Source organism: Vipera berus, assembly GCF_964194415.1.
Source record: "Vipera berus genome assembly, chromosome: 1".
NCBI classification, from domain to species: Eukaryota; Metazoa; Chordata; class Lepidosauria; order Squamata; family Viperidae; genus Vipera; species Vipera berus.
Window position 1 is genome coordinate 151,858,740 of NC_138202.1, and position 20,180 is coordinate 151,878,919.

Consider the following 20,180-nt stretch of genomic DNA (forward strand, 5'->3'; position numbering starts at 1 on the left):
GAGATTTGTTACATTTTATTACTTTGATTCTTGGAGGGAAAGTTTAGATCTGTTTTCACTTTTGAACATGCTGGTATTATTTATCCAATAAACATGCTCTTTGAGGAACTTTCCTGTCTCGGAGTGCTGATTTATTTGGTCTTGGAACTTGATCTGCATGAACATGGAACATTAGTTCTGACAATAACTAAGTTTATGAAAGATGCTTAGGCAGGAACACTGAAAAGGATTGGGTATAATTGGATATCATTTGAGGCTTGGAATCCCCGAATCAAAATTATTTGGTGGTTTGATTCTATGATAAGAATGAAGCATAAAAGATGGGAGTACACAAGTGGAAGAATGTTGAATACTGTACTTATTTCTATATGGTAAATAGATCTAAGAATCAGCCATGTGTGAAAAATAGGCTAAGAATCTCTGACTCAACTTACACCATGATTAGATAAACCAATCCACAATGGAAATCCATCGCGCCTTACAATGTCTTCTAGAAACACTTGTTCGGAAATACTGTGAATGCTGGCTAAATCGCTTCCTTTCTGTTTGCATTCTTTCCACGCGTCATACCAATTGAGCTTTTTTTGAAGAAGCCAGTAGACGTTATTTTTGTAGGGCAGCTTTTTAGGAAGCGGAGGTTGGATGACTTTGGTCTCTAAAGACAATGAATAAATTAGATGTTGCGTTCCTGTTCCTGCTTAAAGAAAGGTCAGTGGAATTTGTAATTCAGTCCAAGACGTATTTCTTACCCATGTCTAGCTTGCAGACCAGGATGCTATGAAAACTGAATTTCAAATATAACCCGTTGTTATGTGAATGATCATAAATATCCCAAAAGCCATCCATGCTAATGCCAGCAAGAAAGAAGTTATTCTCAATGTTAGGTCGTCCCATTCTCCAGTTGTTATATGACAAGTATGTGTCATCATACCATTTCAGAAGATTATCTGCGGAGGAAAATATATGATTTGGAGGGGAAATAAGCAATATCAACTGGATTTGAAAATTTGAAAGGGCTGGAAAAACCCCACCTTGGCAATATTAACACAATTTGAAAGGGCAAAGGTCAATAAAAATCAGGAGCCCTGCCCTTTTACAGGTAGTCCCCAACTGACAACCACAATTGAGCCCAAAATTTATGTTGCTAAGTTAAAATATTTGTTAAGTGAGTTTTGCCCCATTTTATGACCTTTTGTGTCAGAGTTGCTAAATGAATCATTACAGCTGTTAATTTAGTAACACTGTTGTTAAGGGAATTGGCTTCCCCATTGACTTTGCTTGTCAGGTCACAATAGCTGATCACACGACCCCAGGACACTGCAACCCTCATAAATATGAATCAGTTCCGGAGCATTTGAATTTTAAAAATGTGACCAAGTGGATGTTGTAATGGTCGTAAATGTGAAAAACAGTCATAAGTCACTTTTTCCAGTGCCGTTGTAACTTTGAGTGGTCACTAAATGAACTGCTGTAAGTCAAGGGCTACCTGTATTAAGTGCATATTTACTGAAAAATTTTGCAACAGAACAGTTGTTGAACTATTCTTAAATTGGACTTATAATACTCACAGGAATGTTAATTATTGTTAGAAATGCAACTTAATTACTATTTATCCACCTATCGCTCTTTTAGGCCACTGCTGTAGTATGTAATAATTAAGAGTCTTAAATAAGAGTAAAATATTTAAAAATAGGTTGACTTTGGAGTTCCATTCACACCCAGTTGACAATTCTAACTAAAACAAAATTAACATTTTCTGATTACAATATAATAAAAGAAACACTGAACTCTTTTGGCACATCAATTTTCTGCAAATAATATAAAATTATTGTAGTCCCTCTGTAAATTCAGAGCCAATAAATAACTTCCAACATACCCTCAGTGTCATAAAACAAACCCAACCATATCCAGTAAGCCAGACCACTGTAAGGCTGAAGCTGCTCCAGAATAAAATAATTTTCATCTTCATCCCTGATATTCAAAAGAGATGCATCTGAATCTGTTGAAGCAATATTAAAAAAATAAATCATGGAATACATTTGGAGAACTTTATAACAATATCTTTTAGAAGATTTAAGCAAAGGATCAGATCTGAGTATCGCTGTCCATTAAAGAGATCTTAAAGTCACTTTATTGTATAATGGGAGTAGCAAATTCCATGTTAGACAAAGTTAAGAAACAATAACCAGGATCACAACATCCTAAATATTTGTAACATGTAGCTAAACATAGATATGTACAGCTGAAAAAGATATAAACACCTGAAGTGTTTTACAAGGAACATGACTAGGGACTTTCCTCCTAAGAAAAATAATATAGTTCCAAGCAATTAATAAAGCGGATTATATTTCCAAAACAAGAGAAGGAATACATTCTGTTCCCAAACTCCACAATGTAATAAAATTCAGTAGGAAAAGAAGCAAATTCTGAAGGTAATTAATATGTGGAATTCCATGCCAGAAGGTGGAACAATTGTTTACAGAACTTTAAAAGGCCATTATGGGAAATTCACAGAAAATAGTTGCCCACTTCTCCAAAGCACCTGAAGGCAGGACAAGAAGCAATGGATGGAAAAGAGAGAAGCAACCTAGAACTAAGGAGAAATATCCTGACAGTCAGAACAATTAATCAGTGGAACAACCTGCCTCCACAAGCTGTGAATGCTCCAACACTGGAGGTATTTCAGAAGAGACTGTCTGAACTGGTATAGGGTTTCCTGCCTGAGCAGGGGGTTGGACTAGATGACCTCCAAGGTTCCTTCCAACTACTTCCTCCTCCTCCTCCTCCTCATTATTATTAAACTTTTATTCATAAAACATGAAACTCAGTCAACTGAACACTCAAATTGACTGGCACTAATGGTTGACATGGGTTGCTGCCAGCATCCTAGGTATCAACCAGGTATCTCCTTAAAATGTAAGATGTTCCGAGTAGCGCAGTTTTTTGTAGCTTTGCTGGAGTTATTGCAGGAAGCTGCAATTTCTTGATGTGTTTTGCAAAGTTTTTGGTCATAGTTCCCAGTGCCCCGATGACAATGGGTATCACTGTTACATGTTTCATCCATAATTGTGCAGTTTTGATGGCCAGGTTGCGGTATTTCATAATTTTTCCCAGTTCTTTTTCTTCGACTCTGGCATCTCCTGGTACAGCGATATCAATCAACTGTATGCTTCGGTTCTCTACAACTGTGATATCTGGCGTGTTGTGTTCCAGATGGCGATCTGTCTGTATTCGGAAGTCCCACAAGATCTTCACCCTCTCATTCTTGACAACTTTTTTCACCCTATGTTCCCACGAGTTTTCGGACACAGGCAAGTCATATTTTTACACAATGCTCAGTGGATTAGTTTAGCAACTTGGTCATGTCTAGCTTTGTAATCAGTTTGCGTGATTTTGTTGCACTCACATATTAAATGTGAAATAGTTTCAACTTTGCTGTTGCAAAGTCGGCAATTTGGATTGTCAGTAGATTTTTGTATCTTCACTTTCATGGCATTAGTTTGTAGTGCTTGTTCTTGAGCAGCCAGTATTAAGCCTTCCGTTTCTTTCTTGTTCAAAAGTTTACGTGTTTTCCGGTCTAGGTGTTCCAATTCAGCCAATGTCCAGTTGATAATTCCAGCTGGATAGCGTATCTCTGGGACTGCCCATGCATTAATGCCTTTAATTATATTTCCACCATTCAGCTTTGATTTTAGTATTTTGCGGACTCTTCTGATGTATTATTATTATTATTATTATTATTATTATTATTATTATTATTATTATTATTCATCGCAGTCAGCTAGATGTTTAGACTGGATCTCGCATTTTTATTATTATTACTATTACTACTACTTTTTTCATTATTGGTGGATATAACCTCCAGTTGAAAGTAATGAATGAACAGCAGAGGTGCTGTTGATCTGTGCATAACTGGGCTGTTGGAATTGTCCTGCTAGTCTTAGAAACAGGATGTTGAACTAAATGATTATTCTTACAGTTCAGCAGTTTGGGCTTCATTTTTATTATATAAATATTACATTTCATTAAATATTGCAAGTTGGAAACTTTTTTTTTAGGAAGCTTCTTTTGCTAGTGAGAGGAGAAGTGAGTGGCTAAGAGGTCACTTCTTTTAATCATAACTAGCAAGAAAAAGTCTTGATTGAGGTTAACATTGACTAGATATATAAGTTGATCAACAATTAGTTTTATTATGTCAAATGAGTCACAGGGTATTCTAATACTATACAAATGTACATTCTCTAAACTGTTACAGTAAAACAAATAACATGGGTAGCTTTCTCCATGTACTGCCCAGTTGAAAATTGACAGTTTTGCATGTAGCAAGTTACAAATATAGTAAGAGGCAAAATTAAGGTGCCTCAGGTCCAAAAATGTTCTTCAAAAAGTCTTTGAACACACACACAAAAATCAGAACAGACTTTAAAGACGAACAGCTTACTCATTATCCTGCATAAATGGTTGGCTTCAACTGCTCTCAACCCTCTCCATGTATTTTTTGGTATTACGAATGCGTAACAACTGTTTTGATATGCTATCCATGGCGTATTCTTAACCTTGTGTGGACATTTAATTGATCCTTGATATGCTTCTTGGTTTTCAGTATCATCTGAAAAATAAACCCTTTTTAAAGGCAAGGCTTAATATCTGAAATACATGCAGTATTTGATACTATAATGCAACTTTCATCAGCTAAGAATTACTGGACGCATTGACTGCACCAGGGTCATTAATGACATTATTTTGTGGTCATGGGGGAAAAAATGACTACCAAGAATGAGAATGCAAAACAAGAAGGATCAGAATGTTAAAATGCGTCTTATAAAAAATCAAGGTTATCAGTATTATTGATCTGGCTCTACTAAATGGAATGGCAATGATATCAAAAACCCAAGGGCATTTCGAGTTGAGACTCGAAGAATTACTAAAGATGATGGTTTGAAAGGGATGAGAATCACTTGTTTCCTTTTCTTTAGATGCACACACATGCTCACAAATGTACACATTCTGTCTAATCTCAGGCCACCCCACAAGACTGCTGTTGTGGCGAAAGTAGGAGAAGAAAGGAGTGTTATGTATATTTGCCACTGTGAGTTACTTCTAAAGAAATAAAGGTTTAGTTTAGTTTTTTAGTTTTTATTTGATTTATATACCGCCCTTCTCCCTAGGGACTCAGGGCGGTTCACAGGGCATATATAAATAACGATACAAAAGTTAAAAAGAAATTAAACCAATGCCCAGTTAAAAAACAATAATACAATACTAAAAACACCAATTTAAAAAACCCATAATCCCCCATCAGGCCAGACCAGCTAATTCAAACAAGTGGGTCTTCAGGCCGCGACGGAAGGTTCGGAGGTCTGATGTCATCCGGAGCTCCACCGGCAGTTGGTTCCAGTTGGTGGGCTTAAGAAAAGCTAATCTGATAAAATAAATCATCTTAAATAAATGTATTCTCAATTCTTTTCTGTATCTATGGCTTTGCATTCCTTATGCAAGGATTTCTGGTGGAAGGAAGTCCACAATCAAGACGGGTGACACTATTGTGATAAAATCCCAGCCCCTTTATATGTGCATATATAAAAGGGTGAGCTTTGACTGGGCTGCCTCAACTGTCATCTTGACTTTTATGACATATGCCCACCCCACCAAATGCCACCGTTTTAGTATTTCTCTGGCTGGCTAGATTTGTATTTGTTTTCTGCTGTATACTCACATACCAAAAGTTGACAATAGAAAGAAAAAGAAGCAATTTAACAAGGGCAAGAATTGTAAGAAACAAGCGGCTTTCATAAAGCAGCATATCTGTCAACGCTTTTCCTATGCATAAATCAGACCAAACCCTTTCTAATAGCAACCGCGAAGGTGCAAAATGTTACAATTTTGCCAGATTTTGCTACACTGATTCCCTTTGTATAAAAAGCATTAAACCCAGACATCCGCTAATAAGGGGAAAGGTTAGTATTTTCATGTAAATGTACTAGAATTTAATAGCTGACCAGGTTAGAGTTTTGTACATATTGATAATGCCATGGATCATTTCTGTTCTTTTTAAGCATCTCTAAAGAGTTAACTGACGTTGAGTGAAAAAGGGTGCCAGCACAGTGGCTCCCTACTCAGAATTTAGTTTTAGGAGCTGTGGAAGAAATCAAGTTGTCCATTAATTAGCCTCTTCTCCCCACAGGCATTTTGCTATTTCTCAGGTAGGCAATGAGGTTAAGTACATCCACAATTGAGGCCAGAGGCCAAAGTAAAATTTAAAAAATCAGTACAGAACCAAGAAGGGCTAAGCATAAGTCTGATTCATTGGCCATTATATGAAACACCTACAAATGTGAGTGACCAAGGTCTCCAATAAGATTAGCTTATCATCTCCACAGCTGTCCTTTGGAGCTGGGTGCGAGATAAGAGTTGTTTCCCCCTTCAACAGCTGTATCAGCCTTCCCCAACCATCACATCGGTGTCACAGGAATTCTTTAGACTCCCTTTTAAGGCCTTCTCAGGTTACAATCAGATTGGCCTTGGCTGGAACACACAGCAGATAAAACTATAATCCATTGTACTAGTTTCCCCTTCTCTCCCAAAAATAAATTCTTCCTCTGAGCATGAATATATTTACAATATGGAGCCTTAACCTGATAGCAAGCTGAGCTAGTCTCAACGCCTTTATCTTGGGAACAGAGAGGCTCGGGCAGAGATGACCTGGCGGGATGAGACTACGCCTGTTTGAAAACATTGAAAAAACGATTCACCTTTGCAACCATATCTAACGTTCATTCACACAGACACACATTCACAGCATTCAAGACATTACAACTTCTGATTTATGAGGAAACTGATGATTTAAAAAAATGGGCAGAAAAGTGGAGTTTTATTTCAGAGAGGGGAAGAAAGAGAAGGTAAATCCCTTAAAACCTATTCCATATTCAAAAGCCAAAAATTGGGTGGTTCGCAGTCGGTAAGAATGATGAAAGCACTGGTGGGTAGCTGTGGAATTTTAAGTACAGGTAGTCCTCGACTTTCGACCATTCATTTAGTGACCGTTCAAAGTTTACAACAGTACTGAAAAAAGTGACTTATGACCATTTTTCACACTTATGACCATTGCAGCATCTCCATGGTTACATGATCAAAATTCGGAAGCTTGGCAACTGGTCCATATTTATGACGGTCGCAATCTCCCAGGGTCACGTGATCCCCTTTGGCGACCTTCTGACAAGCAAAGTCAATGGGGAAGCCAGATTCACTTAACAACCGGGTTACTAACTTAACACCTGCAGTGATTCACTTAACAAGTGTGGCAAAAAAGATTGTAAAATGGAGTAAAACTCACTTAACAAATGTTTTGCTTAGACATTTTGGGCTCCGTTGTGGTTTTAAGTCGAGGACTACCTATACATATGTAATATACAGTAGTTTATTTTCTATGTATTTGTATAGGTAAAGGTAAAGGTTCCCCCGCACATGCGTGCTAGTCGTTTCCAACTATGGGGGCCGGTGCTCGTTTCCGTTTCAAAGCCAAAGAGCCAGCGCTTGTCCGAGGACGTCTCCGTGGTCATGTGGCCGGCATGACTAGACGCCAAAGGCGCACAGAACGCTGTTACCTTCCCACCGTAGTGGTCCCTATTTTTCTACTTGCATTTTTACGTGCTTTCAAACTGCTAGGTTGGCAGAAGCTGGGACGAGTAACAGGCGCTCACTCTGCTACGCGGCACTCGGGATTCGACCCGCCAAACTGCCGACCTTCTGATCGACAAGCTCAGCGTCCTAACCCACTGAGCCACCGCGTCCCTTTTATGTATTTGTATAGCTATATGTATATTTTCATTTCTAATTTAAAGGCCTAAAATATCTTCAAAACCATTTCCAATGCAAAACTGTAGACTCACGACATATAGTAAAAAAGAAGCCCTACTTCCGGGTAAGTAGCAAATTGCTCCTGGTTTTTCTGCATAACATTCAGACGTTTTCCAAAATCCATCCGTGTCCAAATACACACAGTCATCAACTAAATCTTCGTCTTCTTGAGACCAACGACTGAAACTAATGTGTTTTTTATCTGACCAATGATAATGTCTTCCATCCTAGTAACATCAGAAAGTAGAAAGATTAGCTACATAAAACAAACTATTAACCTGTTCCAGAAGCTGTGATAAGAAATAATGAACTTAAAATTCAAGCGAGTAGTTTTCAGATGAACACCAAGAAAAATATAACAAAAATATGGAAGTCGAGTTTGCTAAATTAGCCATGCCAAATGTTTGACAGCTTAGAAGAACAAGAACTCAGGGGTCAGTGGACTCTGTGAACTTGGTAAGAGATTAATTGTTTTTGGAAGTTTTTATATTTAAGCTGGAATATGATATTTCCTGCATTGTTCAGCCCATTTTCTCACATAGACCTTTCCTGGATAATATGAAAGCTGGGTATTTTTTTCCTTATCCCTACGATCTCTGCCTTAAAACGGGGGAAAAATATTTCCAGGATTTAATTGAAGCCCCCAAAGTTATGCAGCATAAACTTTGTCATTTTTAATATAAATGTCTAAGAAGTTAAGCATCCCTTTTATTTTCTAGACATTCTATCCAAAAAGGAAGCACATTCAGTACTTTGGTGCTTCTCCATTTTAGTCTCCGAGCAATTTACTGAACAGAATCTCAAAACAATTAAAATCAGACATTGTTGCTTTTGAATCTTAAATCTCAAATTTGATTTAAATCTTACCACAATCAAAATCTTGGAGCAAAACCAGATCTTGGGTGATTTGCACACCCTTATTATATACATCAATTTGGAGCTAGTGGTATTTATTTACTATTTATTTCAATTTACACATTGGCCGACTCCAAACCAACTCTGGGTAGATCACAATAAAATATGCAATAAAAATGCAATACAAGGCAAAACAATATTGAAATCCTGTCGCTTAATACAAAAATAGAGTGAAAAGCACATCTGACCAGGGTTTCAGCCCTCTTAATCCAAGCCTGGAAGAACCACCAGGACTTCAAGGGCTTACAGAATGTCAACAGGGTGGAGCCACACAGATTTTTGTGGTATCTTATTCCAGAGGGTAGGTACTGCAATAGAGAAGGTGTACCCAGGAAGTACCGTTTTGGGTAAAATTGCTCTTAAGCAATGTGGATGTTCCCATGACGCTGGATTTGAAAGTGTGTGTTTTATTTTTAAAAAAGCACTGTGCCCACAATTTAAAGGAACAAAGAGAATTGACAGCGACCATTAAGACATTCTAAAAAGGTATTTATGAGACATGTATCTGTAATTTGTTTCAGCACTCTCAGCAGCCCTAGGGCTCATATTTTGCTGGCATTATTTAAAATATATTTGTTCATTTTATCATAATATTTTTTTATTTCAAGAGTATGTTTGAAAGGGAAAGCAGAACCTTACATCGATGCTAGAGAGCCCAATCCAGAGCGGGTAGTTATGGAGAACCACTTGAGAACCAAGAAAAGCCTGTTGATATTGTTCTGTAATGCTAACCAGCCTCATATCGCTCTTCAGGCATTCTTCCTCGGCATCAAACCAAGTCAGGTTCCTCAGAATTATGGTGTAGGTGACATTTAGGTATTTCACGGTACGTTCAGGCACTTGGGTTGTCTGGTTTTCAAAAGCATCTGCAGAAGAATAAGCAGTTGAACAGAGGGAATGAAGTAATATACAATAAAGAATTTTGTTTTCAAGAGCAGCATTTTCTCTTCAGGGAATATTAGAGCAGGGGTCCCCAACCCCCAGTTCGTGGACTGGCACCGGGCGGCGGCATATCAGCAACCGGGCTACGCAAACAAGTGAAGCCCCATCCAATGGATGCAGGCAGCACACAAAACCACGGCCCCTCTGGTCTGTGGAAAAATCTTTCTCCACAGAGAGAAGTTGGGGGCCTCTGTATTAGAGCACACTGTATTTTGGGCAACTTAGTAAGATTAGTGTCTATGGAGATTTTCAGTCATCCAGGTCATGGTTGTCCCAAAAGTGCTTTTTCAAAAGGCAACTAGTCTTTTGTTTTTCCTTGAAGACGTTTTGCTTCTCATCCAAGAAGCTTCTTCAGTTCTGACTTGAAGACTGATTGAACCTTAGTAAGATAAGGAATGTAATGGTGAATCTCAATGAATCACTTAAATTAATCCAACTGATATCCAACGCCAATGACCCAGATTAATTAGTCAGATTTTCCTATAAATAAATTTAAATACATATAAAGGACATCTAATGACAAGCGTCATCCTAAAAAGCATTCCTTTTGGGCATAAGAGGAAGAATATTTCTCCTTCCTTCAAGAAGGTGACATCCAAGATTGTACCAGGAAGCTTTCAAAAGTAAAACATTGCTTAGAAAGCCAGTAGTACTGTGTTACATAATAGCTTACCACAGACAGTGAGCTATTTTTAAACTTTTTTTAGATCTTTACCATCTAGTTCGCCAATGTGGATCCAGCAAGGTCAGGAGATTTACAAGTTGATCTTCTAATAGTAAATATTTTTTGTGCTGACTGAGCTATCTGGTCGTCTAAAATGCCACTTACAAGTGAAAAGCAGATATTTCAAACCTGTATTTCTCCACTTCACGTACCTGGATGCTTCTGACATATGGCCAAAGGCAAACTATCAGCACAAGAAATAAAATTCCAAGTTCCTACAAAAGATCCGGGATTATTTAGTAAAAAACCACACAGATTATTCTTTTCCTCATTATATACCTAGGGAGGAAAGAAAACATGACATCATATTACCAGTACTGGCATGTCCCATAAACAAATATGATTGAAATCCTTGATACAATCAAATTAAACAGGGATGTTTGGATGGATTGCTAAATTATACATCTAGCTTTCCCAAGAGTAAAATGGGCTTGTCAGCATACTCATACCTTCTGCATTCTAACATAGCTACCGGAATGAGATCAGGGTCTTGTTTTTTTTTAATTTTAAAGTTATCATGGTATAATGTTCAAATCAGTAGTGGTGCGGAAAATATGCTAAAATCAAAATGGACAGCATATTTTAATGGACAGAGTGTTCTATGTTCTAAGATTCCATTTCCCATGCCATCATTACCGGACACTTTTAATTAATGAAGCAGTGTAATGAACTGCCTGCCTGCTATAGGCAACAATCGGGAAGGAAAAGCTTTGATGGAATGAGAATTGGCACCATTTACCAACTGAAGACCTGAAGGGATATCAAACACTGAGTGCATAACTGCATCCCAAGCAGGAACAGCAGCCAGGGGCCTGGCTCCGACTTTTCTTTACCAAGCAAAAACACACAGCCCCAGCTCCTTCAACTGGCTCCTTCCCAGGGAGAAGAGAGGTATCCATAATGTGTTCTTACAAGCCAAGGTAAAGTGAGTGTAATGTATTGGGCTTTGTCTTGTTAAGGGAACATCACGTGGATTAACTGCTGGGAGGTTGCTTGAGCAGGGAAGCTGGCTAACAGCTCCCAGCTCCTCAAACAACCTGTCTCCAGTGCCACCATTGGCTGCCTCTAGGCGGCAATAGGTTGCTTTAAACCTATTAGCCGCCGTCTAGAGGCCAGGGTATAAATTGCTGCATTCGTAGCCCTGTTTCTCAGTTCAGTTCCTGCAAGCAATAAACAATGATCTTTGCTGAATTCACTCGCCTCGTCTCTTCACTGAAGCAACGAACCCAGTATCTAACAGTGAGTACACAAAAAGTTCCCCTTTGGGCTATGCAGTGTTGCCCAACAATATATCATGTTCCTGCATGAGGTTGTTTACAGTAGGTGATATGACTGCATTCAGGTGTTCACATTGGACACTAACTTGGTAGAACAGCTGATTTCAAGATCACCCTCCTATTGCTGGATGTTTACAACCCAGCCATTGGAAGCTAGCTGAGGACTAGCTCCTTTTGTTATCCTTGAGATCCTCTGGCTGGCAAGCCCCTTTGTCTATGAATTTCATTTGTTCAAGATTCTTTAAATAAAGGAATTATCATTGGCTCCAATCCTTCCCTTTCCCAATTTTGATCTAGGGTAGATGGAACACTGCACTAGCATGGACTACTGCTCCATCCACTTTTGTAGCCTGAAATAAAATGAGAACACAAAGAGACCTATTCTGAATTCTCCCACAATGTTACCACTCAAAATGGTCTGAGCTTAATTCTGACTTCAGAATACATTTTTGTTTGCTTCTTACACAGCTCTAGGGTCTGAATCCAAAAGTTCAGTTTTAACTATAATTTTACAGAAAGAAACCATTTCATATCATGATTTATGAAACTACCTTGTCTCAAAAAACACCCTGACCAAATGATTTTGTTTCGATTCCATCTAAATCAGGAAACCGGAAGATGGAAGTCATAGAACAGAAATGACTGTTAGTTTTTTTTTAAGTGACACTATCTTCCCCTTTCATTATAATGAAATTAAGTAAAAACTGATAATTATAGGTCCACATGATAACCAATGATTATAGGAAAGGTCCACATTACTCTCTTGGTCAAAATATGGAAGGCTGTGCCATCACCTTCTTTTTTTATTTTTATTTTTCACTTTCTTAGTTTCAGTCTAATCTTCCATCCTACTCAGCAAGGCTGCTGACCCTGCTTAGCTTTTCCAAGATCAGCCCCAGTTGACTAGGTCAGCGGTCCCCAAACTTTCCAGCTTGGCAGACCAACCGGGGGGAGGGAGGGGATGGTTCTGTGCAAGTGGTGGGTGCATGTGCGTGCCCATTTGCGCAAATAAGAGTTTTGCGTATGCACACTTGTGTCTGCTGCTTGCACAAGTGGAGTTTTGCATCCATGTGACTCGCCCACCATTTGTGCGGCCCAGTTCCAAACAAGACACAGCCTGGTAGTGGGTTGTGGCCTGGGGGTTAGGGACCCCTGGACTAGTTGGTGGTACGTACTGTGACTATAATTAAGCTTTTTACTAAAATCGTACTCCTTAGGCTGCTGTCACAATTACATCACAAACAATATTTAACATAATATAAATGATCCAATCTTATACCTAAATTTCTGAAGAAGCTATTCAACCACAAACAAAATATTCCAAATGGATGGGATATACTTTCCTATTTTCAACTTCCCATTTCTCCTCTACCTTACATTACTAAAAGCATTTTTTCCCTGCTTTAAATAAATTACAGGGAAAGCCTATAGTGCAGACATGTCAAACACAAGGCCCGGGGGCCAGATCCGGCCCGCGAAGTGGTTTCATGCGGCCCGCGAAGCCATCCTGGAAACAGTGAGGGAATGGCCCCCACTGCCTTGGCCCTGGCCCAGAGACCCTTCTTCTGCCAGAGACCCTCAGATCTGTCCCACTCCTGCCCAGACCCCCATAGGCACCCTTGATGTGAACGATGTAGAGCTGGCCACGCCCACCCAGTAGGCCATACGCACTCTAGCCACGCCCACCCAGTAGGCCACGCCCACCCTGGCCATACCCACCCGGCCCCTTGAGGGCAACCGCAATGCTGATGCGGCCCTCAATGAAATTGAGTTTGACACCCCTGCTATAGTGTAACCAACAACTCACATCAAAATGAATTCTTCTTAGTCTTCCTTGAAGCATAGGATGGAAATTGACATAATCTAAATCACTGCCATCAGTCCACTTGCTTAGTTGCAGATGTACCTGGGAACGTAAACCAATCCAAATCTTTGGGGGCAGACCTGGGAGTAAAGATGTTATAAAGTCTGTTGGGAAGAAGATAAATATTTGCACATTAGGATTAAACAGGTAAAGGAATTAGCTTGCAGATAAGGGCAGTCCATAAAATTAAGATGGCAAAACATAACTCAATAGAATATAAATTGGTCTGCAAATTACATTATTTTGTTTATTTCTAAACCTCACAATACTATTCCAATTGATAGATGCATTCAGTAAAATAGCAGGATGCTCTATTCATTGTTCCAAATTGGAATTGTTGCCAATCAGTGAAAATTGACGTATCCATTCATATAAGGAGTATCAGTCCAGGATTTGTCCCAAATCCTTTCAATATCTAGGTAGGTGCATACCAAAAGATAAAACCCAGTTAGTAACATGTAATATAAATAAAATATATAGATATGTTTCTTAAGGTATCAAGAGATGGGAATCATTAAATCTCAATCTTTGGAGAAAGGTGAATAGTCTCACAATGAGTATTATTCCCATATTTTGAGGAGTTCCTATTCAAATATCTTGAAATTATTTTCAGAAAATCAACTCGTTTAGGCATTTTTATGGGGCTCTTTGTTTACAAGAATATCTTTACAAAAATTGCAATTATCAATTCTTTATGCAAGAATGTCAATGGATCTTAAACTACAATTTAAACAACAAAAAATAATATTTAGAATATATTGGACTTTAGTACATTTGTACAGAAAGGTCTATATAAGACGGCATTTTATTGGAGTTGTAATAAGAGTAATGCTTCTTTAAAACACATATTTTTACAATGCCCTATACTAACTAAAACTTGGGAGGAAATATTTGACTATATAAATACGACTATATAAAAAAATATTTTTTTCAGAGGATGGTATCTCTCAAATTACTTACTTACTATGCACATGGAATCTGAAAACTGGACAATGTAAATGGATCCTCTGTGCCCTTACTATAGCCAAAAGACTGATACTGTAGTACTGGAAAATAAATGTATGGCCCCATTCACTCAATGCATTAAAAACCTGATTGCATATGCCACCAATGGGGCAACTGTCTATAGATATAGATTTAATTTGGACTTTGCATAATGAAATATGGAATTCATTTATAGAAATTATAGCAGTGAAAAAAAGATGTGTATCAGAAATATGTACCTGAACTATACATTAAATTATATACAATTGTAGCTGCCGTAATAACAATGTATTATATTTTAACTGTTTTTCACTTTTATGTTTTTTAAAGAATAAATGTATTTGCACTGTAATTATTTTAGAGTTTTGTTCCTTTTCTTTATTTTAAAAGCAATAAAAAATAAATTCAAGATGGCAGTCGCAACTGTGTAATTGAAGCCATGCTCCCTTTAACATGCACCATAAGAAAAAAGGGGACAGAGCTTTGATTGCATGGTGGGGGCCGCCATCTTGATTTTTTGGACTCACCCCCACAGCCCTGTGGCACATGTAACACAATGAACCTTTTTTGTTGTTGTTAAATTTCCTGATTTTATCAGTCTTCTCATTGATTATATTCTAAGGCTCATTAATGGAATATTAAAACAACATTCCTGGAAATGGATCCTCCAGGATCCATTGCCTGAATTCACTTACTTGTAAACACAGGCAGTGAGGTCTGCAATTGTTCCTCCTTCAAAGAACAGTCATTTCTATTCTCTTTCATAAAGATAACACTATCATGCTGTGTTTTTTATTCATTACCTTTTCAACTGAAAGGATGGCAAACATTTGCTTCCTTTGGTAGGTCATTCAGAGATTAGTGTCTTCTAGTTAGCTTGGGGGGAGTGTTACATATTGTGGGTAGACCAATCAGGAACAGATGACATGACACCGGGTCAGTGCTCAGCTTTATTGTGGATGGAACAGGACACAGCTCAGCTCCTTTAAATACCGTTGCCGGCAAGCCGACAACCAATCCACATCCTTAAAGGGTCCCGCCGGAACGGCCTGACCAATAGGACGGGAGTTACGTCGCCACATGTTGTTGCTGGGTGTTACACAGCTGATGCCTGGCTGAGCTGTTAGTTTAGCAATAACACTTAATATATAACAGGGAGTATTATTAATCACTGCTGATCTTGTTAGCTATGAAAATGAGGAAATGCTCTGCTTTATAGGAATTTATATTGATCTTGTTTTATTTATTCTAAACCACTTGGAGTCTGCTGTAGAAATATTATAATTAATTCATAATTCATAATATCATACTAATAATATGAATTAATCATGATTAATTCATGAATAAATAACAGTAAGGTAACACAATGCTTATATTCACACCGGCACAGTTTGTGATAAATCTTAGTTTCAATTTTAAAAATGAGAACCTCATAAGATTTTGAAAGAATAGAGATGATACCAACTGTAAAATTACAGTGCATTCTTACATAATTAATGGTAATAATCACTATCCCTAATTTTAATTTGGAAGACGTGAGTTTTCTCTTATACCAAGAGAAAGATATGCAAGAAAAAGAGATTTAGCAGAACAAATAGTACCGTATTTTCCGGCGTATAAGACGACTTTTGAACCCCTGAAAATCTTCTCAAAAGTTGGGGGGTCGTCTTATACGCCGGAAAAAAAAAAAATCAGTCGAGCGTACTTTCTTGCAAAGCCGGGCCGCCCCGTGCAACCGAGCTATCTCTGGCGTGGCTCCGGGACACGGCTGGGCGGGAGCGTCGGGCGGCTCTCCCCACGCGAAGCTTTGCAGGTAACTCGCGGACTAGGGAGCGGCGCCCTCTGCACGCCCGCGGACCCGGAGCCGCGGCGGAGAGGCGCTTTTTCCCTTTCCCTTCATGGGGGGTGTGTGTGCGCCTCTCCAGGGACTGCTGGGTGGGCCGCATGAAGCCGAGCGGGGCTTCCCACGCGAGTGGCTCGGCAGAGGCGCTGGGAGAGGCCGGGGAGCGAGGCGGGCTGGCGGACAAAGGCGAGAGGGGCGTGCCTGTGCTGAAGGTTCTCCCGGAGCCTGGCCTGGGGTGGGGGCGGCGCCCCCTGGGCCTGCTTTCCCCCTCTGGCCCTGCTCCTGCCCCGTGCCTGCCGCTCTTCTCGACCTGGCTTGGGGCTGCGGCTGCCGGCCCCTTGTTCCGGGAAGCCCCGCGAGGAACCATGTGGCTTTTTGCAGTTCTGAAGGTATAGGCTTAGCTTCCTGTTTGGCGGGGCCTTCCAGCAGCTGCAACATTCGAGCAAACTCGCATGGGGCAAAGAGGGAAGGAAGGAGACTTGGGGAGCCTAACTTTTGGGGACCAGCAACTTGGGAAAGCTGTAGCCTCAGGCTTCCTTCCGGACTCACCTGTCACCAGCACCGCCGTGAGCGCGGTGCTGAGGGGCAGCGGCAGGACGGCCTGGCCCAGCGCCTGAAGGACGGCCAGCAGCCCCACGCGCATGCGCAGCAGCAGCCGCTGGCTCAGCAACAGGTCGGAGCGCAGGAGCCGCACTGCCAGGCTGCCCAGGAAAAGCAGCCACACCGAGAGGCTGCACGCCCAGGCCAGCTCCATGAGGGGCAGGGCGGGAAGCCAGCCGGGAAGAGGGACCGGGAGCCCGGGCCGAGCGCGCCTCGGCCGACAGTGAGAGGGAAGCGGCACGTGAGTTCTAAAAAAGAGGTTGCGGGCGGAGCTGCCCCGCCCTGCGCCGAATGGGAGAAGTTCAAGGCCTGGGGGGGGAAGCAGGAGGGGCGCCGGCCGTGGCGGGGTGGCGGCTGCCCTCCGGCGCTGCCTGCCGCCCAGGAAACGCTGCGCCTCGGGGGCCGGCAGAAGCACGGGAGCAGCGGGAGGGCCGGCGGGTAAGTATTTTCCGGCGTATAAGACAAAACCTTCAAAATCTTCTTAAAAGTAGGGGGTCGTCTTATACGCCGGGTCGTCTTATACGCCGGAAAATACGGTATATCTCAGAATATCTGCCCCTTACATGTGTACCTGTGATGTCAAAAAAACTTGTGCAAAAAGGGCAGATGCTGATTTTGTCATTTGTCTTCCACCATAGATGTCTACAAATAGAATTTTCATTATCACCTCATACACAAAGCCTTTCTCAGGATCAGGTCCATATTATTCAATGTCAAGAATTCAACTTACAACATGTATGTATACATAAAAGAATCCCAATATACAGACCTATGCATGGAATAGCTATAGCACTTAGACTTACATACTGCTTCGTGGTGCTTTGCAGCCCTCTCAAAGCAATTTTACAGAGTTAGCATATTGCCCCCAACAGTCTGGATCCTCATTTTACCGACCTCAGTAGGAAAAGCGGAAGGCCGAGTCAACCTTGAGCTGCTCAAGATCAAATTCCTGGCTGTGGGCAGAGTTAGCCTACAATACTGCATTCTAACCACTGTGCCACCACAGCTCATGTATTCTCTTACCTTGTTCTATCTGGCTTTGGATTGAAGGAAGAAACCCTCCTAAAGTTTGACAATATTCGTCTGCTTTTTTAAATGTCATGTTCTGAGACGTCACCTTTCGATAACACTGTAAAAGATTTTTTTTAAAAAAAAATATATAATCTCTGACGTAGATATTTCACAAGTGTTTTGAATACTCAGTTTAAACTATATTCATATAGTAGCCCAGTGTCATGTTCATGTATACATGTCCCAGGATAATGCCCTCCGGATGAGATTCAAGGTGCTGGTGATGACCTATAAAGCCCTAAATGGCTTGGGTCCGGGATATCTGAGGGAACACCTGCTGCTGGCATCAAGCTCCCTTCGTCCTGTGCGCTCCCACAGGGAGGGTCTTCTCAGGGTACCGCCGGTAAAAGATTGCCGGCGGACAATACCCAGGGGGAGGGCCTTCTCTGTGCGTGTGTCTGCCCTTTGGAATCAGCTGCCTGTAGAGCTTAGGACTGCCCCTGACCTTCGTTCATTCCGCCGGGACCTGAAGACCTGGCTCTTTGTGCTCTCTGGCCTGGTCTGAGCGTATTAATTGGGATTTTAACTGTTTTTTAACTGGGGTTTTATTGCAAGGTCTATATAATCTTTTTAATTGATTTTAAGTTTTGTAATTGTTGTATTTTTTTAAAAAAAACACCTTGTGAACCACCCTGAGTCCTACAGGAGAAGGGCGGTATATAAATTGAATAAATAAATAAAAATAAATAAATAAATAATGTTACAGGATCCAATCTGGGTCAGTCACCAGGACCAGAGGTTAAGTCTTCTGAGCTTTAGGACTTGTGCCAGAGCCCATCTTCAGGGAACCTTTCTGTACTAGAATGTGTAGAGAGAAAACTAGTATGCGGACAGAGAGAAGATCCTAAGGATAGGCTCCAGCAGAAGTCTGAAATCTCAGAAGACTAAACCTCTGGTCCTGGTGACTGACCCAGATTGGATCTTCAAGTTTGTTAGTTGCCAGTTATTACAGATATTTACACGTTCATCCAACTAGTTTGATAACCAGTTCTTGGCAGGTTCTGAGGACTGAAATATAATATTCTGAATTCCAAATTATTTATGCTTTACCTTATTTAGGAAAAAAATCCAATTTTCAGGGCAGCTTTCCTGAGGTGGTTTATAGCCGGGTTTGCTTCTCTCCAGTAATGATGCATTGTATTTCTCACAAATGAAAGGCAGTTTTGAACTGCAATCTAATGGACTGTCTGCAGAATAAAAAAACAGAGCTTTGTTATGCTGATACCCCGTTATACAGATCTTTCACCGTCTAATGTATGCAATAAAATAGAGTTTTAATAGATGACTGCTTTTAATACCCTTTGTTTCAAATTCAGTTTTATGCTTTGAACCAAACAGAGCCCTCAGCAGTTAGTATAAGTGTACTCTGAATAAATATATTAATTAATCAATAAAGGAGAATATTTGTAGATCCAAGGTTGAAATGAGGGGTCCTTGGTGCTCTTTGATTGGGGTTGTTTTTCCTGATGTTTCGTTACCCAGATTAGCACTGATTATGTTACTTAGTTTGGGTAATGAAACATCTGCAAGAAAACAAACCAGCTCAGAGAGCACCAAGGACCCTTCATATTAATGAATGGTAAGAATCCCTTCTTGGTTCAGAAGCAAAGTCTATAGATGATCCCAAGTTCAACCAGAGGATTTTTAGTTAAAAGTACTTTTTTATTTATTTATTTTATTTTTATTACATTTATATCCCGCCCTTCTCCGAAGACTCAGGGCGGCTTACAAGCTTAGCAGTAGCCTTCATTCTATGTATATGCCTGCTTGTTAGGGCTTTCACACACACACCCCAAGCGGCATTATTACAAAGTCAGCTTAATTGCCCCCAACAATCTGGGTCCTCATTTTACCTACCTCGGAAGGATGGAAGGCTGAGTCAACCTTGAGCCTGGTGGGATGCGAACCTGCACTAATTGATTAGATAACAGAGTTGGACTGAAAGTTTTAAAGAGTTGCTATCAATGTTTAATTATTCAGACTATATTCAATTATTTAATTTGGTTCTGAAACTGCAAGGTCGGCAATAAAATATGTCAAGAGAAGGATATTAAATATCAGAACAATCCAAATCCTCAGATCCAAAAGGACAAAACAAGGTAT

At 40.2% G+C, this 20,180-nt stretch overlaps 1 protein-coding gene across 1 annotated transcript in view; it reads right to left on the reverse strand.

The window, feature by feature from the left end:
* LY75 (lymphocyte antigen 75) overlaps positions 1–20,180 on the reverse strand; it is an 81,513-nt gene that overhangs the window by 14,262 nt on the left and 47,071 nt on the right. Inside the window, exons 21-30 of the mRNA XM_081313213.1 lie at positions 19,128–19,264; positions 18,030–18,135; positions 13,523–13,683; positions 10,591–10,717; positions 9,412–9,638; positions 7,916–8,084; positions 4,442–4,609; positions 1,877–1,999; positions 750–947; positions 435–655 (exon numbers count right to left, since the gene is read on the reverse strand). Of these exons, the coding sequence (XP_081169339.1) occupies positions 435–655; positions 750–947; positions 1,877–1,999; positions 4,442–4,609; positions 7,916–8,084; positions 9,412–9,638; positions 10,591–10,717; positions 13,523–13,683; positions 18,030–18,135; positions 19,128–19,264 (1,637 nt within the window). The remainder of the gene's footprint in view (positions 1–434; positions 656–749; positions 948–1,876; positions 2,000–4,441; positions 4,610–7,915; positions 8,085–9,411; positions 9,639–10,590; positions 10,718–13,522; positions 13,684–18,029; positions 18,136–19,127; positions 19,265–20,180) is intronic.